Source organism: Durio zibethinus, chromosome 28 (genome assembly GCF_047325235.1).
Source record: "Durio zibethinus cultivar Kanyao isolate XHJ-2024 chromosome 28, ASM4732523v1, whole genome shotgun sequence".
NCBI lineage: Eukaryota > Viridiplantae > Streptophyta > Magnoliopsida > Malvales > Malvaceae > Durio > Durio zibethinus.
Window position 1 is genome coordinate 16,177,385 of NC_143189.1, and position 25,961 is coordinate 16,203,345.

Sequence of the window (25,961 nt, forward strand, 5' to 3'; positions counted from 1 at the left end):
CTGACATGGCAGGCGATCTTGATGGTAGAAAATCTATTTCAGGGTATTTGTTCACTTTTACAGGAGGAGTTGTATCTTGGCAATCTAAGTTACAGAAGTGTGTTGCTTTATCAACTACAGAGGCTGAGTATATTACAGCAACTAAAGCATGTAAAGAAATGCTTTGGATGAAACGTTTTCTTCTTGAATTGGGGTTGAATAAGAAAGAGTATGTGGTATTTTGTAATAGCCAGAGTGCTTTAGATTTGAGTAAGAATACAATGTACCATGCTAAAACAAAGCACATTGATGTTAGATATCATTGGTTACTTCAGTGATTGAAGAACAGCAGATGTTATTGAAGAAAGTCCATACTGATAAGAATGTAGCAGATATGTTGACTAAGATACTTCCCAGGGAAAAGCTTGAGCTTTGCAGTAACTTGGCCGGAATGAGTTCCTTGGCCAAGGTAAGTTCCAAATGAAATTGCTATGGTGATGAATCTCCTCCTAATGGGGCTGGAGGGGGAAATTGTTAGGAAAATGTGGTCCAGTCCCATGTAAGTGGTTTTGGACCAAGTAAAAGCTATGGGCCTTGATCTTTTATTTTACACAGAGCCCTAGCTACTTAATAAAAAAAGAGGTGGGATTGTTTTAGGTGTGTGTCGAAAACCAAGCAGAGAAAGAAGAAAAGCCAGGAAAAGCAGAAAGAGAAAAAAGAGAAGGGAGAGTTGGTTGAACGGAAGTCGATCCGTGATCCGATTGAGTTGAAACCTTGTCAAGAGGTTTATGATTCAGAGTTCTACATTCTGAACGGTGAAGATCGGGTTTGAAGCTCTCTATGAACAAATCCATGGTGTATTTGTTGAGTCACTTATTTGGTGAGATTTCTCCAATTGTTTCTCTAGTTGTTGATTAGCTCTAATTTTAGCTAGAGAAGAACTTTGTATAACTATTATTTGATAGTGAAGATTTTTTTGGTGGCCCGTGATTTTTTTTTTCTCTACACTGGAGGATTTTTCACGTAAATCTTGATATGCTTTATTTTTTCTGCGTATTTAATTATTAATTGTTATCTATTACTTCTGTATTGTTGTGATTATTGCTTCAGGCGTAACAGTTATGTCCCCGAAAACCTGCGGGCGATTCCTCCTTGATGAAACAGTGTTGGCTGATGCACTTTATTCACCTTTCATATCAAATGATTCAAGCTGTCATGTTATATTCCCAATATGATCCTTAGAATCATGATGATGTTGATAAATTATGTTGGAATTCAGATTTTCATCATTGAACTCCTCTTCCCTGTTATATAGTAATTCTTCTTTTTCTTCTTCTTCAACCATGTCTGCCAAACTTTTCTTGTTTCGTGCATTTGACGGCTTTTCCACTCCAATTTCTTATTCATCTCTACTTGAAACCAATGGTTCTCCATCAAGATTCTGAGCTGAATCCCAAGTTACACTGTTTATAGTCCTCTCGAATGATAGCTTGCGAAATGAACTGCCAACAAACTCTTCTGCCCATCTTCCCATTCTTTGATCTCCATTATTTAGCCACAACAAAGAGTTTCTTGGCTGTGTGAATAGAAGGTGAAAGCACACTTTCAGTGGTTTCAGTTTGCTCAAACAATAGTTTTCGAATTGAATTTCCAACTGTATCTTCTCCCTATCTTCCTCCTCTCATCGGATCTCGTCTTGGTTGGGTAAATAAAGCTTCTGAGTGCTTTCTACTAGCTGCTGAGGAAACATACATTTGCTTCCATGCAGAACCTACTTCTTGTCCTGTCGAATATCTCCAGTTCTCCCTCAGCTTTCTGGAATACACTGACCCTCCACAAGGGCTTTCCAAATATGAACCTTTTCTCCACTTCTCAGTGAATGTGGTTGGTGATGAAGACTGCAACTTACCTTTCAATCCAATTAGTGTGCATTGTGAACTTTTGTCATCATATCTATAGAAGTTATCATTCTTCTGAAGGTCATTTCTACAGCTTAATCACTATTTTGCTCATCTGACAGCATCTTCCCTTGCATATGGCAACCTTCTGGTTTCCATATAGCCAGAGATGTTATCCTCATTTCTGGAAAGAAAAACACTAGCTTCCTTCAAACTTCTATCCCTGCATGATGTAGAGGATCTTCGAGTTTATGTCCCCTTATCTGGTTTGTGTGCCACCGGCTCTAACATCGGTTGGGATTCTACTTGGATCAGCATTTCAAGAGCACGACCATAAGATTTAGAATACGATTCATCCATCTGTTGAGTTCCTGATGAAGCTTTATCATCCTGAAGCAGTGATTTTGCTTCACTGATCCTGTTCATGTGCATCAAGCATATTGCCAGGTTGCATTGCTTATTCTTATCTGGCTCCAGAGACAAAGCTTTTCTGTGATGATACAAACTCAATGTAAAAATACACACATTTTTCTGGAAAAAAAAAAAAAGTGATGCATGTATATATTTTTAAGGAAAATAAAAAAGCATTATGCTGCTCAGCAATTCCATAATTATGTAATAGGCCCAGGCCAAATTCCCCTAGTATCCTGAAGCCTTAACAGATAATGATTTGCAGAAAATATAGGTAGAAAGAATTAGAGTAATAAAGAGCATGAGTGCAACATCCAACTTGATTTATCTTGTTCAATAGTTATCTGAATCTTCTTCCCTTGAGATCTTGCAGTCTTTGTCTTCTTTCCACCAAAAACTGTTCCTTCATCAATGTTCCTCGGTTTGTTCTGAAGGATTTCAATCTCGTCTTCAACCCTTCCAGACCTCTGCAAAAACAAGCAATTGCAGAAAGCAAATATGCCCTCAGTCTCTAAACAAAGACAATAATCTGAGCAACATATCATCATAAAATACAACTGGAGCCAGCTACACATAGAATGCCAGATAAACTCTCCAAAATAAATGAACCTGATAAAAATCGTCAGACAGACATGCACCATATCAATATATAGTTTTACAGAAGGGAAAAACAATACTGTTTTACCTCTTAGGTAGAGTTATAAATTTTTTCAGAACTAAGTTTGTACTGCTGCAGCTATGTATTTTTCCTTTATGTAACTATATACAGTTTTATCTTCTTGTGAATTCCTTTAAACTTCTCAAATTCCTGCTAGACTACATACTATGTAGTTCCTGCATTGTCGGAAAATATCACATGTATAAGCAAAATTCCTAGTGAATTTCACTAGGAGAAAACTCAGTGCAAAAATACCATGTTCTAAGCCTGGTCCCTCCATCTATGCTGAAGTGTTATTTTTTGGAGTATTGATCAATGGTAAGAAATTAAAATGACAGAATTCACAAATAATCTAAGGTGACGACGCTAACTATAAGATGTTAATAATCTTATTTCTCTGAAATTTTGAAACCCTCTACTATGATTGTTCAGAAAAGAGAAATTAAAAATGAAGAATGAACTATGCATTTCCATTCATTCCAAATGGTTATGACATTCTGATCCTCATACTGCGACCATCAAGTCTATAAGCATAGCCGGATCGGGATCAGTTCTCATTCACCCTTGCTGATTTTGTCAAATTTTAACTCCACTAGATCCTCTAAGAATAATTAAAATGAGGCAATAAGTTTATGACATTTACATCAAAATGGCATGAATTGAAAGAAAAGGAGGACATGATTCATGAGCTCCTATGCTTCCTGTACTAGACTCATTCAACTAAACTGCAAATGAAAAATAAGCTTGATAGCAACAGATATACATTGTAGATGAGATTTGCCATTGCACCATGTAGAGTTCAACAATGACATTATCAAGAGACTCCTGAGAATCACAAGGACAAAGATGACGGAAAGATTTGATTGCCTCAATAGCCTCAGCTTCATCACAATAGCCATGTCTTTCAATACACTATCAACACGATCTCCAGCATTAATAGCTGCCGAGAACAGTGAAATGGCCTTACTTGGATCCTTGTCTATCAACTGTAGGTCCAGAATACAACATTCGTATATTCAAACAAAAGCAATGAAGCTCACCCAAAGGCTAAACTACTAACTAGTAACCATTGATATGGTAATAAAGATAAAGATATTATTAAGCCCAATGTTGTCAGTCATTTATTTGGTTTTTATATTTATTTTATTGTTGTATTTGGTGTTTATCAAGGTTGATTTTCACACAAAATCAATTTTAACTCAAATGATTATAATATTATATCCAATTTAACCCTCACATCATAATTTAAGACGAATATTATTTGGCCATTTAAAATTCTCCACATAAAAATAAGTTTTTTAGATATTAATAAGGGTGAAAGTGAAAAAAAAATAAAAAGCAGTCATGTTTGTTAGGTAATTTAAAAAATTCATGATAATAAGAAGCTAGAAAATGGTAGAAAATTTCTTGGGATTTGTTTGGGTGAGATATTTGGAAGAGAGATGTCATTTCAATTAAGATTTTCAAAAGTTCAAAAAAAAATTATTTGTTTGAGAAAAGATAAAGAATAATTTCAAATTTTAAGACAAAATTTAAGAGGAGATTTGAAGACTTGATTTTTTTTTTTTTTTAAATTCCATGTAAAGAATTGATTTTTTAAAATTCTTTTAAACCTTTTCACTTTTACAATAAGATACAAAAATTAAAAACTAAAAATCATTTTATTTAACTCTAATATATATTTTTTATGTTATTAAAATATCTATTATTTTTACAAATATAATAATACTCGTATTGCATATTCTTATATTTATATGTATTTTTATTTTCAATATCATTATTCTTCTTTTATAATTAATTTTATCTCACAAAATTTAATTACCTAAATCTTTTTGTAAGAAATATTTATCTAAACAAAACAATTACAAATGTTAATTTTTTGAAATTATGCATTTTAAATGCATTTATTTCAAGATTTTTTTCTAAATTTTCAAATTTCTCATTCAAATACACTCCTAAAAAAAAACAATAAAAGGAAAATCATGTAAGGAGGATAAAGATTCAATTATTTGTGATAAGGTTATTTGGTTTACTAGTAGGTCCAAATATCTATGTTTAAAAGAATTGAGTTATGAGTTTTACCTTTCTTGAAATTAGAAAAAAAAATCAATTATTTGCTATAAATGCAAGAAGTTTAAGCATATAAAATGTGATCTCTTTTTGTAAATGAAGAGTCATTTTAAGAAAGTAACTAAAAGTTATTGTCACATGACTCACATAATTCAATTTCATTCTATTTTTTTATTAATTAAAAATAAATATTTAAGAATTCAATTGATTCGATAAAAAAATAGAAAATAAAAGTTTTTTAGATTTTAAAATACTTTTTCAATCATGTTATATAAAACTTAAATATATTATTGTAAAAAATTTATTTTCTAAAAGAATAAGATCTAAATAGTAATTTTATATTATCCATATATAATTATTATTGAATTCATCCAATCTTTCATTGTTGCTATAGAAAAAGTTGTCATATACAAATAATATAAACAAAAATTTTAGTTTTAGTTTTACTTTTTCCTTTAATTTGTTAATGGATTGTGATATATTGATATTTAATAAAATAATAAATTTTAATTTCAATAACTAATATTCAATTCTTATAGCCTTCAATATATAAAAAATTCATTGAAAATCAAGATTGATTGTTTTTTATTTGTTGAGTCCAACTCTGCTTGACTTTTCTTTTTTGTTCTTTTCACATTAGAAAATAAGAAATGAAACATTTACTTATAGGTATAGAGTCCTACTAATCTATACTTAGCTTAACAATTATCCCAAGGAGAAATCTATTTACCTTTTTTGTTTTTAATTTTATACATCCTACTACTAAATATATTTTAAATTCAAACTTAGGCTTTGTTTGGTTTAAGAAAATTTTTTATTTTTTTATTTTCATTTTCTAGAAAATAATTTTTAATTTTTGTTTTATAAAAATTTAATTAGTAAGTGAAAATAAAAACTGTTTTCTAGAAATGCAAAATTAAAAAAAAATAAAATATTTAATGATATTATTATTAATGGCATCTAATTATAAATATAATATATATTAATTAATTAATGACATTAAAAAAGTGTTTAAATATGATAACTTGTAAAAAATAAGAAAAAAAGTAATGAGTATTCCTTATTTTCACAATTAAAAAAATATATTTTTTTTCATATTTCAACCCATTTTCATTTTTATTTTTTAAAAATTATTTTCATTTTCAATTACTAAACACGTTTTCACTCATATTTTTCATCTTGCAATAAAATGAAAAGAGAAAATGACTCTATTTTCTATAACCAAACACTACCTAAGTTTTTTATTTTTACTAAATACACCTCACAACCCATTTTTCTATTTTTCGTTCTACTCTTTCACTTTTCCATTCTCTTTTCTTTTATCTTCATTTTTAATTAAAAAAACCCCTATAAATCTATCGTGTTAAACTAAAATCACCAGTGCTTTTTAGTTTTTCATTAATTAAAGGAAATATTTCTAGCTTTTTTTTTATTAATTTGGTTTAAATTTTGGTTGAAATGCATGTAAATATAGGTTAAGATTTATGATAGAATTTAGGGTGAATTCGAGTTTTTTGAAAATTCAAAATCGAAAAGCTTAAAGGATTCTCAGAAATAAAATTTTGAGAAGTTTAAAGATTGATCCCCTATGCAAGGATGATTGATCCTGTCCAAACTCGAGAGTTTACATGTTTTTAACAAGGAAGAAATTGAACTTTTTATCTAATGTCATTTTTTTTTCATTTATGAAAGTTTGTTAAATATATTCTGTAAGCATAATAAGTTTTTTTTTTTGTTACAAATATGCCTTGTACACAAGGATAAGGTATAGTCAAAGGCATCCGACTACCTCTGAGAAAACATGGTAAGTATAGGGGGCGATGAGTTGGAAAACCGTATAGTCAATGACATTCCTCGAGCTAGGCCTTCAACTTCCACCACGGATGAACATCACATGAAGTCTTTTCCAAGAGGTCTGATTGATGCCTCCATTATATCTAGTTTCATTTCTCATGTTGCATTCCAAATTTGAAATGGCCAGGTAATCACTCAAATCATAGAATATTAGTTTATGTCTTTAGAGTGTCTTAGTTGATTGTTGTTTTTTATGTTATTGTGTATGTTATTTTTTATTTTTGTAACATTGTTGATTTGTTTATTGTTGTTGTTGTTGTTATTGTTACAAAAGTGAGATATATTGAAATCGATTAGCCACGAGTCAAAGTTACAATAATGACGTTTAAATGATACACGCAGTAGGATTCGAGCCCATATTGTCTGGTCAAGGTTGTTCTCACTCGTCGACTGCATATATCATACCATCAACAACACGATACTGTCCATTTTTGTTGAGAGGTGGCAACTAAAAATGAACACATTTCATATGTCAATTGGAGAAATGAGTATCATGCTTGACGATGTGTTTACCCTTCTATACATACTGATCAAGAGAACCATAATTTCATTGAATTATTTGACGATGCATAAGGGCAACACAGTTTTTGTCAAGGTTGCTTGTAGTTCTTTATGAGGTGGCTAAATCCAAGATGTAGTGGGGTAAAAGATCTACTATTCAACTATCTTGGTTGCATGATACCTTTAAGCATATCACTAATGTATCAGATGATAACATAATTGTTTATGCATCTTGGGTTATTCTATTATATTTGATAGGGTGTATGCTATTCTATGACAAAACCATGACGAAAGTCTTGATAATGTACTTACCCCTACTAGTGGACCTCATTGCTACAAGTACCTATAGTTGAGGGATAGTTGGTCTCACTTACTTAGATAGGTAGCTTGAGATTACGAATAAGGCAGACATGCATCTGATCATTAGATATTTGACACTTATTTAGGTATGTATTTATAATTAGTTAACATATTATAATTATTTGATTTATTTATTGTTACTCATATATGTGATTATTTAATTAAATATTATTTATGTATTTCATGTAAGCATGGATTTAAGAGCATTTTTCATCATTGGGCCCAATTGTCGTATTGACATACTCAGATGATTTACAATGTGTTTGACAATGGAAGGTTCATACTTACACTGATACATTGCAAGCTTTATGGAAGCACTAGGATGGGTTGACAGTATTGGACATATGTTGGGAACCATACACCATTCGATAAGAGGCACATCCATTGCATGATAATGCTTTTTTCACTGAATGCATCAAGTGCAGGGCAATCATAGAGCCGTATCACCTGAAAAAGGTTCTATAATTGTTTGACTTTGTATGAACTATTCCATCAAGATCGTTGACTCTATCCCATGCTGATCGAATACCATCATCCAACCAGTATAATATTACATATAGCTTTCTGCACCAATATTGGGAACAATGGAATATACACATTATGTTAGTTGAGTATCGAAGCCAAAGATGTTAGAGGCTGAAAAAGTGTTCATCTGACTATGATGCTTGGTTAGCAACTATTTCACACATTTAAATTCAAAATCTGAAGCATCGATCTAGATTTCAACCTTAATCGATTGATACTACACATATGAGTAATTCAGTAAGTTATAAATTTTACCATTTTAAAGTTTTTTATTAATTGGTTAATTTTGATTATATAATATCAATATTAATAGCGTTGTTAATATTTTTATAGTGAAATTCAACTACTTTATCTTTTGTTGATCATATTTTTGACTAGCAAATCTGGTTAGAGTATTGATTATTGGAGAGTGTCATTATCTAAGTACGAGTCATATTAGACAAGTCTTACCATATTGTAACAGGTAATAACAATCATCTAAATCGATTTTGACTTCTACACCATCAGTTCATGCATTCAAATCGTCTACACCATCTAGGCTGCCCTTACCTACTTCATCTACAATTTCATTGGCACCTCTAAGCCCGCTCATGCATGCTCCATTAGCACCTCCTAGCCCACTCACAGTCGTGATCTCTCCACCATCACTAGCATTGGCCATATCATCATCTTTGCTCGATTCTCTCTCCTACGAAGATGATAATACCAGTCCTACCAGAGACGATAATACCAATCTTACCAAAAACTTCCATGCAGATAGTATAGCCCACTTATTCTATACCACATGTATATCTTTGAGACAAGAAGACAAGAGAGAGATCGAAGGAGAGGGATTGACATTAATGATTTATTATTAGCATGTACTGATACTAATTTTATATTTAGTTAATTATGTTTAGGGTATTGATTTTATATTCACTTCATTTAGTTTATATTTATCAAATATTCGTTAGATTATTACCTATGCAATATGACATATCCCATTACAAAAATATAAAATATAACAATCGTCCATATAAAATGTCCATCTGTTGCAATGTCAACGATACTCTGTATATATAAAACATGCTCATTCATTGCATAACATAAACAAATATATAAAAAAAAAATTGAATAATATCTATTGTTTCTCGAGTGGCCATATCAGAATTTGAACTAAACAATATTGGAAATCTTCAATACGAGGTACATATGGAATCTTTCACCCTCGAGCATAATTATATCGACCCTTACGTTAGTTGTATGCAATATGATGTATTTGTGAGAATGGTTTTCATAAACACCTACATAAAATATGAACGTTATTTATATAATGTCATTAATACTTGCATAAAATATGAACAATTTATAAAAAGTAACATAATCACTTTGAAACCAATTAAACTCTTTAATTAAATCTTGTTGCACCTATACCCAACCATCCACCTCAACATCAACTATGCTCTGTATATACAAATGTAACTCCACTAGCAAACTATCTAAATCACATTTTTTATTTACTATAGGGTGACAAATAGAAAGTTTAGTGATCTGTTTTGTTGATTTTATTGAGTTTGCTATGGTTGTTAGTGATGTACTAACTTAAGCTAATAACACAATCTCTTAGTGTGATAAGTAGTGTCATGTAGAGATATATGCTTTTATAGTTCTGCAACATTTTGGCTTTACTATCTCTAATGGTGGTATCAAGGCAGTTGTGGACAGATCACCAAGTTCTCGTAGTTTTCTTTTCATTGCTAACTTACCAAACTTATCACATTCATTGAAACATTTGATGATTTGATCAACCTCAGACTGGATGGTTAACTCTTTAGATATTTCATTATCTAAGCTCTTCATTAAATCCAACTTCTTCCAATGCAAATGTGCTTTAGATAAAAAAAATTGGACTTCCCACCCTTAAATGTTTTGTAACTTCATTAGCATAAGGTAATCCATACGTGCTTTTGATCACACAACCAAAAGCATTTACATCAAGTCCAACATGATTAGCTCATATCATAATATGTTAAACAAATTTTATTAAAAAAAATAAAAATTACAAAAAATTATATTGTATTTTCAAAAATCCATTTCCATGAATCATTTTGTATTCATTTCTGTGAATCATTTTGTATTTTCAAAAATGAATTTTTTATTTTGAAAATATAATATAATATTCAAAAATAAATTTTGGAGAATGTAGTATAATTCTTCAAAATGGATTATATTGCATTATCAAAAACGAATTTATGAAAACATAAAAAATTGAGACTTGACTGGTGAGTTTCCATTACCTCGTTGAGCTCATCTCTTTTATCGTTGTTTTTCATTTTTGAATTCATTCTTATACAATTTGCAGGATTTAACAAATGTTTCAAAATTTTTCTTTTAATTTTAAAGATTTAGGGTTTAGTATATGAGAAAGAGAGATGAAAAAAGAAGAAAATGAGAAAGAAGAATAAGACGAAGGTATAAAGGTATATAAGATATTGAAGGTATTTTTATCATTTACTAAAAGCTAAAATTGATATTTGCTATGTGAGTAATTTTGAAAAAAATTTTATGCATGTATAAAGAAGATTTTGTGATGCATTTAAAACACCTTTTATCCTGATAGAAAGCATTTCTTATTACCCTTTAACGAAAAAATCCCCAAGCTACAATAAAAACAAAAGAATGACCTTAAGGAGCACGTTTCTAGCGTAACCTTTTTTTTTTAATTTTTTATTAATTGAATGTTTATGGTATTTAATAAAATAATATTAAATATTTAATTTGATAATTGATACATGTATCATGTTAGGAGCTTCTAAATAAACTCAACTTTTTCCTCACGTTTCACCTTTTTTTTTATATTTTTTGTAAATAAAATTGACTGATTATCTTTCTCATAAGTTTTTAGATATTTATATTTGGTAAGTTTTATAACTTACCAAATATAGATTTCCAATAAATTTTATAATTTACTAGAAATAAATATTCGAAAAAAGCTATAAAATAAAATTTTAAGAAAAATTACAAAAAAAAAGAATTTTGTTAGAAATTTTTATTACTTGGTGTAATTAAAAAATTTTATTATTGAAAAAATCATAAATTTTAAAATTAATAAAAAAAGTTAATTTTACTATTTTTATCTTAGAAAAAATATCTTATGAGACCCTAGATAAATTTTTCAAAAACTTATTTCTATAAAGAAATGTTACAAAATTTTTAAGCAAAATTACAAAAAATAGATTTTATTAAAGATTTTTATTAAAGATTTTTATTAATTAATAAATAAATAATTATTATTGAAAAAATCATAAATTTTAAAATTAATAAAAAAGTTGATTTTACTATTTTGACCTTAAGAAAAAAACAAATTTTATGAGATCTTAATTAAACATTTCATCTCTTAATATTACGAGGGATGATTATGTAACTATTACGTCTAATCAACATTTGAGAGTTGGAACTCTTTAAAGTTGTACAAATAATACTGCTAAATACTAAATAATGTTATCAAAATCTAATATGCTAGTAAAATAAAATTATCGTGATAAATAGATAGAGAAACTTTTTTAAAGAGTTTAGTTTAGTTAAAATTATTATAAAATTTTAATAATAGATATAAAACATATATTTATTAAAAATAAATAATAAATTTTAAATTTATAAAAAATTATATTTACTATTTTATCTTTAATTTGTTTAGTATCTCATTGGATTTTATTTTTAAAAATTAAAATAATAAAATTAACTTTTTTATTAATTTTAAAATTTATAATTTTTTCAATAATAACTTTTTTATTACACCAATTAATAAAAATTTCTAATAATTTTTTTTTTTGTAATTTTTCTTAAAAGTTTACTTTCTCACTTTTTGAAAATAAATTTTAGAAATAAATTTTTCGAGTTATAAAATTTATTGGAAATAAGTTTTTAGTAAATTATAAAACTTATCAAATATTTGATATTCGAAAACTTGTGAGAAAGAAATTAAATAATTTTATTTACAAAAAATTTTGAAAAAAATAGTGTGAAATGTAAAAAGTGAAATGCATTTAGAAGCTACCAAATTTATAAAGGGGTCTTCTAAATACACTGTCAAATTTTTTATATACACCTTCAAATTTTTCTTCCAAAATTACCATATACCAAATGCCAATTTTAATCTTTAGTAAATGAAAAAAAAATACTCTTAATAGCTTAACACCTCAAAATCATCCGTATTTTTTTAAAATGAATTTTCAAGAGTCATATTATGTTTTAAAAAATCCATTTATGAGAAGAAATATAATTCTCGAAAATGGATTACCAAGAATAAAAATATATTTTCGAGTTTTTGAAAATGAATTTTTGAAAGTCATCTTGTATTCTCGAAAATCTATTTTCGATAATATATAATTTTTTTAAATATATATTTAATTATAAACTCTTAATAATAGAATAATCAGGATCTTTAATATTTGGGTCATTGAAAAATGTCATTAATAAATTATCAAATCAACAATAAAAACTGATGATTAAAAGATTAAATATTGTCGGATTTGTTAGTTTGTTGACGACATTGTCATTGTCAATATTATATGGGATGTTCAAGCTCAAATTAGCATGTATGCACATACAAGTAATTAATGTGCTCATTCTCACTTGATCATATGTTCGAATAGAAAAAATATATTAGTTCTCAAGCATACATGAAAGTAAAAATATTTTTATCCTGAGTCCAAAAAACCAAAAACTCCATTTTGCTCATGCAAAACCAAAAAAACAAAAAAAATGGTGTTATTGATTTTCTAAAGGCTTAAAAGAAAAAACAAGTTTATGCTATGTATGTTGAGAATATTGATTTCAGTTTTATTCGCAAACATGATCATTTAAATGGGTTTATAAACATATGATTAAAATTTTTTAGTAATTAAAAGTGAAATCAATTTTCTCAAAAATAGAGATTCGAGAAGTCTCAAATCTTATCGAATATTCATTTTCGAAAAATTTTATTCATTTTCGATGAATTTGATTTTAGAAAGTGAAAATAGAAGAAAAAAGAAAGAGAAGGAATAAAAAATAGAAAAATATTGAATAAAAAATTAAATTTTAAATTTGAGGTGTATTTAATAAAAAGAAAAAATTTAAATTTAAATTTGAGATATATCTAGGGTGTGGTATATAGCATTAAATGGGTGTAAATAGAATTGCCTAATTTAAAATCTAAAATGATGTTTAACATTAATTATAAGTTTCCAATAATACCCTCCCTGCCTTTCCCTCCTACTGATCCCCTCCTTCGGCCTGAAGTAAAGTAAGCCAAACAACAAAAACTCGCTCACTACCCCAGGGATAGAAAGGAAGCCCAAAAGCCAAACAGAAATTCCCTCTGTACTTCTTGTATACACACGCCTATACGCATACGTATACGCCATTTCTGCTCCGGAGGTACGATATTCACATTACTCCCTTTGATTATCACTTTACTATTTCCTTCAGGTTTGATTGGAATTTTATGTTTTTCAGTTTCATTGTTTCTGCAATTTGAACCCACTTGCATTGCCTTTCTATACGCTTTGATCTTTATTTTTCAGGTTGAGTGGCATAAAAGAATATGCAATTTTTGAGCTTTATCGAATTTTTCTGTTTTTGTATTATAAATTTCGATTTTGAGAGGCTTCAATTGTGATTTTCATAGGTTTTTGTATGAATCTTTTGAATTTGAGCCCAATATAGTATCATCAACTGCAGTTATTTTGTTGATCCTGTAGTGTGTTAATTTTCTGTTCTTTGGCTGGCTCATATTGTGCCATTAGTAAATTGCAACTCTTATTGAGTTCTCTTGGCATTTTATTTGCATAGATGATAAAATAGCTTTTTGTTTAACTTCTTCTTTTTCCAGATTTATTTATTCAAACACCTGGCGGTCGTATGGAAACTGGAGGATCGTTGACGCAGGCAATAAGAAAGCCAACTCTTACTCCTAAGGCTATTATACACCAGAAGTTTGGAAACAAAGCCTCTTATAAGGTAGAGGAAATAGAGGAACCTACTCAAAATGGATGCCCAGGATTGGCAATCCTTCAGAAGGGTCCCTCCCTTTATCGCTGCAGCTTGGAGCTTCCAGATTTTTCTGTTGTGTCTGGGTCCTTTAAGAAGAAGAAAGATGCTGAGCAGTGTGCTGCTCAGATGGCGTTGGAGAAGGTTGGTATCATCTTGCTCACCAGTCTTGTTCCTTAAAAATCTAGTTTGACAGATATTGTTTGTAGCTGCATTCATTGCTTCATTGTGAGTTTTGGTGAAAGGTTGTGGAATATATAGTGAAACTCAAGAAAAAATAAACATAGTTGCTCTTTGTATCAGTTAAATAGGTATTCCTTAATTCCTTGTCAGGTTTGCCATTGTTTAATATTTGCTTCACTTTAACAAGGTTAGTGTCTTGAAGCATGAGTTTAAAGTAAGCTTTTCATGATGAAAAATTTGATGATCCATTGAATTAAAATAAGAAAGGATTGATTGCATATTTGGTTCTCGAACTATAGTTAAATTTTTTATCTTGTACTTAAAGTTTAAAAGTTCGCAATTAGGTATTCGAACTATGCTTCTGTTAATCATTTTGCACACGAGACTAAACGCGTTATTCCACTACTTTATGTGCTTGAAATATCTAATAAAATTGCATTTAGTTTTTTTAAAAAATTAAAAAGTCAAAGAAAAATCTGAAAATTTCCAAAATGAAAATTGAGAAGAGAGAAAATGGGGAAAGGGAGGGGAAAGGAGGAGAGAGAGAGAAAGAAAGGAAGGGAAAGGAAAGGGAGTGGAAGGGGAAGGCTGGCCAGTGCTGGTCTGGCCATCTTGAGGCATATCAGTATTAATTTGGCTGGGGTGCCGATCTGCCTTGGGCTAGCCAGATCAGTGTCATCAGGCCATTCTCCTTCCCTTCCCTTCTCTATCTCTTTTTCTCTCCTTCAGTCCATCTTCCCAAATTCTTTTTAATTTTTTTTTTTATTTTTATATTTGAAAATAGAAAAAATAAATATAATTTGTTTCCAATTTTTTAATTTTCTCTTTTTCATTTTTTATTTTTAATTCAAAATTAGAAAAGAAATTAAGACAACAAGAAAAAAGGCATGGCATTTTAGACATGTGGTATGTTTCCAGCCATTTGACTAATAGTGTAGTCTGGTGGGCAAACTAATAAATGGAAGCAAAGTTCAATTACCTAATTTCGAATTTTGAAACTTTATGTACTAAATTTAAATTTTGACTATAATTCTAGTACCAAATGTGTAATTAACTCTATAAGAAACAATGGTTTTGTATGAATTTGATCTATTCATAGAAGTTTTTTCAAAAGAGTCGGATCATGAAAGCTTGCTACCATTGCAGCATCACCGCTAACATGTTGACAATTACTGCTATTGCTACCATCACCTTCACCACCATCTATATTGTCATCAATATTCCACTGTCATTGCCACCATATAGATTGGCCATAATTATATCCATTATCAATTTCTAAATCATTGTTACCCCTTTTTCCACTGTAATTTAACTAATTTCAACATAATAACTAAACAATGAATTTTACAAATGGCAGGGTTCCAACTGATGGGGTTCTGAATCTCATAATTTCCGATTTTCTGATATTTACAATTTCGTCCAGATGTGCCCTGAAAGAAAATTGCAATTAATGAAGCTTTTATGTTGGAAGATCAACTTCTAGTTAATTTCTATTTGAAGTTTGTGTTGCATAGATATTTAAAATCAACTAGGTACTGCCATTGTCAATTTGTAGCCATGTGATTGATTGTTTGCAACTGGAATATCTCTTTTTTTTTTCTGTACATGCGTATCCAGGTCATGATTCCTTGTCTGAGTCTATGATACCTGGATGCTGAGCTGCCCTACCTTGCCTTTGAACTCTTTGTTCATTAGAGGTTGCTATCCTATTGGCATCCTATTAAGTTTGGGCTTATTATATGCTTTCTTTCACTAGTTATGATAATACAGCAGCTTTCTTCTTCATCCTTATCTTGTTCCTCTGTACTTTTCAAATAAATATCTAAAAAATTATGCCTGATAATACAAAATTTATTATTACTGAAGTTTGACTTTTGCATTATGGAAACTTGGAACCAACTTGTCTGTAAGGAACATAGGGACATGTTTGAGTATCTCAATTTCTTAGTAGTCTGGTATCAACTCCTATAGCTATTGATGATGGCATACTACTTGTATATTTCTTTTTAATAAATCTTATTAAATCTACATTTTTGATATGATCATATTTTTTTTTCAAGCTTTAGCGTTTACTACGTTTAGGGCCAACTGCTTAGATTTCTAACATTGCCATCTCTCTCTTTTTCCCTTTTTTTTTGGTTTAAAATTGTTAGTTCAATAGCTCCAAAATCTACAAGTCATTAATCAGTATGAGCACTAATGATTGGAACTATTCATCATGCATATTGGGATAGATCTTGTTCCTAGATTTCAACTCTTCTTGGGATTTTTTTTGTTAATTTTTTTAGTTTATTTTTTTCTTCAAAAGATCGAATTATTATTATATTTTTCTTTTTTATCCATGCAAAAATTGTCAGTAATTTGTCCAAATAAAGCTGTCACTTTTTTTTCATTTTCTTAATTTTCTTTATTCTATGTAAAATTGCAGCTTGGCATCCGTCCTTCTGCGGATAGTCCCACAGCAGAGGAAGCATGGACAGAGTTGATTGCCCGTGTCAAATTTATATTCTCAAATGAGGTTGGTGGACAATCTGTTTGTTTGGTTGGTGTCATCAATGACATGGATTTGTGCATTTACATGTGCACAGTAGGTGTATTTATGCATGTGTATACTACTTTTATTTTTTTCTTAAGTTATACTCAACTAATAACCATGGGACATTTAGGCATTGAATTGTCTGTGGACTTTTATTTTTGTTTTGTCATACAGCAAGCAATCAATTGTTAGCATTGAACTCTACAACTTTCTACTAGAATAGAAGAAAGGATTCTAGATAACAGTATAAGGCATTTATATTAAACTTGCTCGTGGGAAACTTAGGCAAGTTAACTCTTTCCAACCTGTGTCCAACTTTTATATGAGCAAGTTTGAAAAGGTTTTTTCTTTTTATTTTTTTCAACGTTTTTTAAAACTGCATTGACTTCCTGATTCATCTTTACCAAGTGAGTTAAATGGAGTAATATTCCTCTGCACCTGGCCTTTTCCATTAGTACTTCAAGAACTATTTTGTTTTGATGGCAAGTTTTCTTGATTCTGCTTTATCCTCTCATAGGTGAAGTTGTTTTCATCTCTTTATCATGCATTTATGCTCATTTTTATCTATTTTTTATATTATGAGAGCACACTGCTATTGCTTTAAAGTAAATCATTTTCATTCTAATCTGTTCTCTCATTGGTGAAGTTTTTTCATCTCTTTATCAGGCATTATGTTCATTTTTATCTATTTTTTATATTATGAAGGAACACTGCTATTGCTTTAAAGTAAATAATTTTCATTCTGATGTTTTCTCCCTTTATCTTTTTCATCAATGAATTAGTTCCTTTCAGCTCTTCATCCTCTGAGCAGTCACCTTAAAGCAGCTTTACGCAGAGTTGGTGATGTTAATGGTTCAGTTCCTGCTTCTGTTATTGCTATATGCGATGGAAAACCTAATTATCTCTTCAAAATAATTAATCCTACAGTGGAGTCTCATCCTTTCTTGGTCATATCATATATTATGAGAGCTGCTGCAGGATTACCAGAGTTGGTTGTTAGTCCTGAGGGAGAGCTTTCAATTCGGAAGAAAGATCCTTACCTTCCTGATGTCATAGAATCATCAGTATCTCAACAATCTGGTGTTGCTGAAGGCATAACGACTATGGCCATATATATCCCATGTTCACTTGAAAAGGCTGTTGAAACAATGATTCTTAATTTTTCATCAGCAGGTTATTACCTTGATGTTATTGCACAAAAACTTGGATTGTCAGATGCCAACAAAGTTTTGATCTCAAGGTATGTTGAAACTGTTATATGATTGATGATACCTGCAATGGTAATGTTCATTGTATAGTAGGCTCCTTAAAGAGTATCTGTCCTCTGTAAGGCACTAATGATCATTTGTTCTTCAACAGGACTATTGGTAAAGCTTCATCCGAAACGAGATTTTACTTTGCTGCTCCCAAGTCATATCCACTAGACATGTCATCTGATCTTCTAAATACTAAGGTTTTTACATTTGGAGGACCTTTGAATGTAAGGGCCAGCTACATTTGTGGCCAAGATATATATGGTGATTCAATTTTGGCATCCATTGGTTACACTTGGAAATGCCAAGACCTTTTTCATGAAGATGTCACCTTGCAATCATATTACAGGTCTGTTCTTCCTTCATATATAAAATTTCTTCTGATACTATTTTCATCTGTTAAAGCTTTTTATTTTGGGGTTTAAATTATTTCATGGTGCTTGTGAAACCTCAGCCCGCAAATGACCTCGGCTGAAAAGACTGCTAGTGTGTCTTGCCTTGATTTGTTTGAAGGACCTAAAATTCCAGCTTACCCTTATCTTTTAAAGTTTTTTGCTGTTATAGAATTCAAGAACAACCCATAGGAAATTTTCTAAGCTCCAGCTAGGCTTAGGTCTTCCCGTTTAATGTTTCTAGCTTAGATAAGCTCAACACTAACTCAATGGACTGATCTAAGAAAGAAATTACCAGCCACCAGCTCTATTATCAACTGCATTTTAAAAATTTCCAAATCACTACTTATGCACATATGTAAAATGGAATTTCAATATACATTTCCTCAACAATACCAGTGCTCGGATGAACCATTTTGGTATTCTGGTGCTCTGGACAAATTTTCCAAGTATTTAATTTCCATAAAAACAAACAAGGTGTCAATTACCATGGAAAACTTTTCTTTAACACAGTTACACAGTAAAGCATGACCAATGCTTCATTGTTGGGTGATGAAATGTCAAGTTGTTGGAAGAAGTGGGAATGAGGGACAATTCTCTCTACACGTGAGCCAAGCCCTTGATAATCAGGTTGAGCGCAAGGGATGATGAAGTGTCCTGTTAGACACAACCTTTATTTGCTGCAATTTGGCCGCTTATTCTATCAGTTATCTTCCTTTAGGGTATTTCTCGTATTATGCATCTGTTTGAGTTTATAACTGTCAGTGTATAATCGTTTTGGATTTTCTTATGCAGGATGCTTATAAGTAAAACACCAAGTGGAATTTACAAGTTGTCCAGAGAGGCAATACTTGCAGCAGAGTTGCCTCTGAGATTTACTACAAGGATAAACTGGAGGGGTTCCTTCCCAAGAGAAATTCTCAGTTCATTCTGTCGCCAGCACTGGCTATTAGAACCTGTCTTTTCTATCTCAAGTTTTCCTACAAAAACATCATCGGAGTTGTCATCAAACAAGAAAGTAAAGGTTTCAGAATCAGCTGAGCAAGAGACAGAGTATGCAAATGAAAATGGTGCTGTTGATGCAGATGCTAAACCGGTGGGATTGGAAAGCAGTTTTACTTGTGAAGTAAAATTATATTCTAAGTGTCAAGATTTGATTTTGGAGTGTGCACCCAATGTTTTCTATAAGAAGCAAAACGATGCTGTCCAAAGTGTTTCTTTAAAAGTTTTATCAGGATTGAATGCATATTTTAAGGATATAGATATCTCTTTAGAGGAGCAAAAACAATTAGCCAACATCTTTGACATTAAGTTTTATCCTCAAAATTTTTCTAAGGAAGTTGTATCGTGCCTATCTGTTCATAACTTTCAGGATAATGAAACTTTGGGAGGCAAAGAACCTGAATCAAACAAAATTAATATTCTAGATGATGTGGTGGAAATTGATGTGAGTTCTATAGATATAGAAGGTCCAGATTCTGGTGTTGGTCCATCTAATGGGTCCCTTTTGTGTGTATGTTATTCTGTATCTTTAGTGATAAAAGGTGAACTTCAGAAAGAGCTTCTTGAAAGTACTGAGGAGTTTGAGTTTGAGATGGGGACTGGAGCAGTGATTCCCTGTCTTGAAGATGTTGTCTCCCAGATGTCTGTTGGCCAATCTGCTTGTTTCTATACAGATTTGCCTTCTCAAGATCTGGTTTTGGCTGCAGCTAAGGATTCTGCAAATGCTCTTGCATTCTTATCTTCACGTGAGTACATACATCTGTTAAATCCTAAATAATTTAATTTGATGCTATTAGTTGTCTTCCAAGGTTGAAAGATGACTAGGGATGTTGACTGCCTGGTGCCTGCAATGTTTTGATAGTGTCTCAATCTTTGCATTGCATGTTGAATAAAAGTATCACTTAGATTAAAAATTGTTTTGGTGTAGATAGGGGGGCATTTGTTCATTTCTGATTTTAGTTTGATCCTTAGCCATTTGTTAGGGAGTGATAGCTAAAGACTTGGGTGACATGTAATGTGGTGGATTAAAATTTGTTTGTGGTGTGCATGGGGGCATATGTTCATATCTGATATTCTTTGATGCTTAGCCATTTGTTGAGGAATGATAGCTATAGACTCGGATGACATGTAGTATGGTGGTTATCCCTTACTGTTTCTTTAAACATTGTTTAATATTTGAATCCATTAGATTGAAAATATGCCTGTTTATGGCTTCTGAAGTATTCTTATTTTGGATCAACAAGTTATTGCTATCTGTTAGGAATTCTAATTCTAGCACAAAATTTCCCCTTGCAGTTCTATAATAGCATTTTATGAACCTTTTGTGGCAATGATTAGGTGCTACACACTGGCTCTAATTAGATAACATAGAAAGCCCTTTTTGTTTTTAATATATTAATGTTGCTAAAAATGTTCGAATATCTTATCTGGGTGATGCTTTGCCTAAATGGTAACGCCCCAAAAAAGAGTTTGTGAGATTTTATGTTCATTTCCATAGAGTAACAAGGTAAACACAATTCCATTTTTTTTTCCAAAAAAAAAAAAAGTTAAAATCTTAAATGTGACTTTGTTGCTTGGCCAAAACACAGGATTCTATTTTGCTAAAGCTTTGAATTGCTGCAAGGTTAACCTAATCATATTTTATATTTAAAAGCAAAAATTTTCTATCTATAATACATACAACACATGTGGCAACAAATACTAGTGGCAATAAATGGAGCTTGTATAACTCCTCTTTTGTGGCATTGTTGTTTTAAATTGGTTGAGAGATCTGATTGACTGTACATTGTTTTCTTTGCGTAAGCCTGCTGCTTGGAGTACTCTATCATCTTGTTGCGGGTGACAGAACCCCCAGAAGACAGAATGGAGCAGGCTCTTTTCAGCCCACCACTTTCAAAACAACGTGTAGAATATGCAGTGCAGCACATTAAAGAATCTGGTGCTACTTCTTTGGTATTTGTCTTGTTTCCTCTTTTTTTTGTTAATGTTGATTATAACAAGTTCAGTTTCAGATCGTGCTATGTTTCTGTCATAGGTTGATTTTGGATGTGGCTCTGGTAGTTTACTGGAGTCTTTGTTGGATTATCCAACTTCTTTGGAAACAATTGTTGGTGTTGACATTTCACAGAAGAGTCTTAGCCGTGCAGCAAAGGTGTGTGCCAGTATATTTGGCTTTACATATATAGCCAAATGAATTTGATTATGTCATTTGTGAGCATTATATGAAAGATATGGACAAAAGCAATAATTTTCATTGTTGCATATCATAAATGAATGGATAAGGATTTTAAATCATCTTATATTTGTGCTGTATTATTCTTTCACAAGTTAAAATGTGCCTTAGCTACATATCTTTGATTTTTCTTCATTATGCAGGTTCTTCATTCAAAACTAACCATGAATTCAGATCCTGATGCACCATGTAGGAGTATAAAATCTGCAGTTCTTTATGATGGTTCTATCACAGATTTTGATTCTCGGTTGTGTGGATTTGATCTTGGCACTTGCTTAGAGGTATTTAGAACCAACCCTTTTACTGAACCTATTTTTAGTGAACCATTGGTAATTAATGCTATACTGATGATGTAATAAACTGTTAATTTGCAGATTATATTTTTAAGAAACTGTGATCTTACTTGCTGTTTGTTATGTGTTATTCCTTTGTACTTTGTTCTTTATTCAAAAGCTTAGGTTCATCTATATATGTTCAATTCCTTTTCCTTACCTGGTTTTGGAAATTAAGTTCTCCAAGTAAGCTAATAATGTTTGGGCATGTCACTTGGTTAGCCATGTTACATATTTGATTTGCACAAACAAGATTGGCAAGAACCTACTTCTTACCTGTAGACAAGAAATGTTGGAATTTATAATATATTTTCCCAAGTTTATAGATGGCTCTTAAACTTTGATTATGTTAGGTTGTGTTGAATATTACATTTAACAGAAAGGGTGAATTTTTTTTTTTTGGGGGGGGGGGGGGGGGTTAAGAACAGAGTTTGAATTGATAGCTTAAAAGATGATTGAAATATATATTGAACAGCATAAATTTGTGGATACCTGTTGGGAAAATGAATACCGATGGTAGATAATAGTTAAATTGGCCAAAGGAAAGGAATAAAAAGAAATCACTGCCTCATTGCCTATGTATTCTCTTACATTGTTGTCATGAGACAAAGTAATGAACCGGCTATAGTAAGCTCGGAATGCATGAATTATGAGGAACACATATTAGATTGCATATTCCTAAAAGTGGTTGCATCATGAAATAGAAATACCAGTGTTTCAGGATAAAGAGAGGATATTTACAGAAAATTAACTCCTTGTTGTGCCATATTATCGGTTGTGCTTAACTTTTGAAGATTTTGATCACAATTTTTTCATTATATAGAGTTAGTTGTATGGAAATTTTAAAAACAATATACATTTATCTATATTGCACACATTATGCTTCTATGAATTTAAATATGCAGAGACATATGCATGATGTGTTTATGTGTCCATGTATGTGTACATGCACATATGCTTATGTATTGAAGCTTTTGGGCACTGTAACTAATAATAAGGCATGGATGGTACTCATCTCATACAGCATGTAACTACTGGCACAAAATCCCTGAGGTCCTAAGAATTGTTGTAAGATTGGTGTCGAAACCAATGCTTTATCTGATCCTTAATGCAAACAGATTAGCCAATGGTTCCAACTTCTTGGGGGTGAAGGAAAAAATTTTATGATATGAAAATTTAACATATTCTTGATGATTATCTATTGGAATGATTGAAAATGGAGTCTGAATAGCATGCAGGGCATAGCTTCTAGTACTGAAAGCTAATCGTATCATGTTGGTATTAACAATAAATTGAACCTGTTTCCCATTCTTTTTTGCTGCTGACATTTTGAAAATGAATAGGTGATTGAGCATATGGAGGAGGATCAAGCCTGTCTGTTTGGTGATGTTGTGCTAAGTTCTTTTCGTCCAAGGATTCTTATTGTTTCGACTCCCAACTATGAATACAATGTAATACTCCAGAAATCCAATCTAACAAGCCAAGAAGATGATCCAGAAGAGAAGATTCAGTCACAATCATGTAAATTTCGCAACCACGACCACAAGTTTGAGTGGACAAGGGAGCAATTCAACCGTTGGGCATCTGAACTAGCTGTCAGGCACAATTATAGCGTTGAGTTCAGTGGGGTTGGTGGTTCTGCTGGCCTGGAACCGGGATTTGCTTCGCAGATTGCTGTCTTTGAAAGGGCTTTTCTACCTGGGGAGGATCATCTTCAGGAGCATGAAGATTCAACGTTCCAATACAAAGCTATATGGGAGTGGAATAGGGTAAGCCCGCTCTGACAAATTAATAGAAACAGCCATAGAAAAAGATTTTGTTTTTAGTTTGATAGCTAGGCTAGCAGGGCATAAACACCAAAATTTGAGCATTGTGAATTTTCCATGAAATATATTCATGTTGCAAATGAGCCTAAATCTGGAAACTACATTTTACTGGCATTCAGGGTATATGGTAGCTGTGTGTCATACTATTATATCCATGCATAAACCTATACATATAGTAATTTGTGTATCTGTATTACGTAAAATATTAATAATTTGTGTATTCATATTTGTTTTACACGAAAATTACATTGCATAACTCATGTTGATAAGGAAAATACGAAATATACTTTTTAGATTTTTGCTAAAATTTTAGATCATATCACTTTTATAATTTTTTTTTTAATCATTTTGTCATATCCCAATGTTGTGTTTTAAATTATTAAATCTGTCTGTGTCATTGTTCTCCTCTAGTATATCTGTATTTTAAGTTTGGTTTATTTAATTTTTAGTTCACTCTGACTTTCTGCAAATTTTTGGCTTGGAAAAAGAGGGAAAAGAATAGTTCTGATACAGTGACCAAATCTATACCTATAGTTAAAAAAACAATCCCATAATAGTTCCTTGACACGTGACGAGTTTACTCGTCATATGATAAGTTCTTTTTGAAAGAATATTTATTTTTATGATAATATTGATTTTATTTTTATAATAGTTTTTATAATAATAATAATAATAATAATAATAACATTTATTTATTCTTTCAAATTAAAATATAAACAAAAATTAAAATAAAAAATTTATCAAAAAAATAAAAAAGGAAAATTAGGTACAAAGAAGATTTGGAATTTTTTTTTCAAAAAATATAATTTTCAAACAATCACAACAAAAAAACCATAACCAACAAAAAACTGAAATCTAAAAAAAAAAGGATGAGAATTTTTTAATTCAATTTTACCAAAAAAAAAAACACAACAAAAAAATTAAAATCTGGGAAAAATATTCTTTCAAAAGACTTTCATATTTTTTCTAAAAAGTTTGTTATTTTACTAAATTGATTTAAGAAAGCAAACTAAGGTTTATTTAGAAGCAGTTTGTGTGAGGCAAGATTACAGCAGCAAATCGCACTATTATTGTGTTTGGATAACTTTTTAGTGCTTCATGGCACTGCAACACCAGTCACAGACTCGACCTTTATGGATCCAGTGAAAATTTGTGAAGTTCAATTGTTAAGTTTTTTCATATTTAACCTTTTTTTGTTTTATTTTTTATTTTATTTTTATTTAAAAGTTAGGAAATGATTTCTTTCAAGATAAAATTACTAATTATTATTAATAAAATTATTATTTAACATATAAATAATTTATTAATTTTTATTAATTTATTAATTTTATAAATGTTTAATAATTTAAAATTTTTATTATATATAATTTTTAATTTAATGTTTTTTATAATTATTTTATTATTTTATTATAATTCACCTTATCGTTATCACCTCTTTTTAATCCAAATAAATATTTCATTACTAATTTTAATATTACTACTATAATAACTAAACTCAATTCCACCACTGTTTTCAATCTTATCGTAATCAATTCATTATTCATCTAAATGAGAAAAAGAGTAAGGATAAAATTATATTTTATTTACAAAATCCTTATATAAAATAATTTAAATAAATATGAATAAGTATCATAGAAATCTTGATAATTGTTTATAATAATTTAATATGAAGGAATTTCACTTTTTAGATTATATTTTAAATGATGATTTTATTTTATAATTACATTTGTTATTGTTAAGAGAATTTGATAACATAAAAAATAGGCTAATGGTATTAAAAGTTTGTGAATTATAATTAAAAAATTATCTAAACTATTGTTTTTTTTTTTATTTCAATCAATCAACTCTTTCAATATTTACTTGCATCCAATTAAATTCTTAATTAGATGAAAAAGTTAACACCATTAATTTTTTTAAATAAGATAAAATTTCAAGT

At 30.4% G+C, this 25,961-nt stretch overlaps 1 protein-coding gene and 1 pseudogene across 2 annotated transcripts; one reads left to right on the plus strand and one right to left on the minus strand.

The window, feature by feature from the left end:
- Positions 1-1,192: 1,192 nt before the first annotated feature.
- LOC111280676 (uncharacterized) lies at positions 1,193-13,643 on the minus strand (annotated as a pseudogene).
- Positions 13,483-24,467, plus strand: LOC111280713 (small RNA 2'-O-methyltransferase-like). Of its 2 annotated transcripts, none has more exons than XM_022868136.2 (10): positions 13,483-13,656; positions 14,111-14,412; positions 16,880-16,969; positions 17,770-18,227; positions 18,347-18,589; positions 19,428-20,380; positions 21,439-21,587; positions 21,670-21,786; positions 22,011-22,148; positions 23,543-24,467. In XM_022868136.2, exons 2-10 carry the CDS (start codon positions 14,140-14,142, stop codon positions 23,981-23,983), a joined length of 2,862 nt encoding a protein of 953 aa, XP_022723871.1. In that variant the 5' UTR covers positions 13,483-13,656; positions 14,111-14,139; the 3' UTR covers positions 23,984-24,467. The 2 variants fall into 2 exon arrangements, with proteins under 2 accessions (XP_022723871.1, XP_022723872.1); XM_022868137.2 differs by lacking the exon at positions 13,483-13,656 and adding an exon at positions 13,721-13,802.
- The last annotated feature ends 1,494 nt before the right edge of the window (positions 24,468-25,961 follow it).

Bases quoted from the DNA above. Each gene is read 5' to 3' on its own strand.
- LOC111280713 (XM_022868136.2), top strand. From the start codon at position 14,140: ATGGAAACTGGAGGATCGTTGACGCAGGCAATAAGAAAGCCAACTCTT. The intron at 18,590-19,427 runs GTCTGTTCTTCC...TTTCTTATGCAG, and splicing joins ACCTTGCAATCATATTACAG to GATGCTTATAAGTAAAACAC. The intron at 21,787-22,010 runs GTGTGTGCCAGT...TTCATTATGCAG, and splicing joins GTCTTAGCCGTGCAGCAAAG to GTTCTTCATTCAAAACTAAC.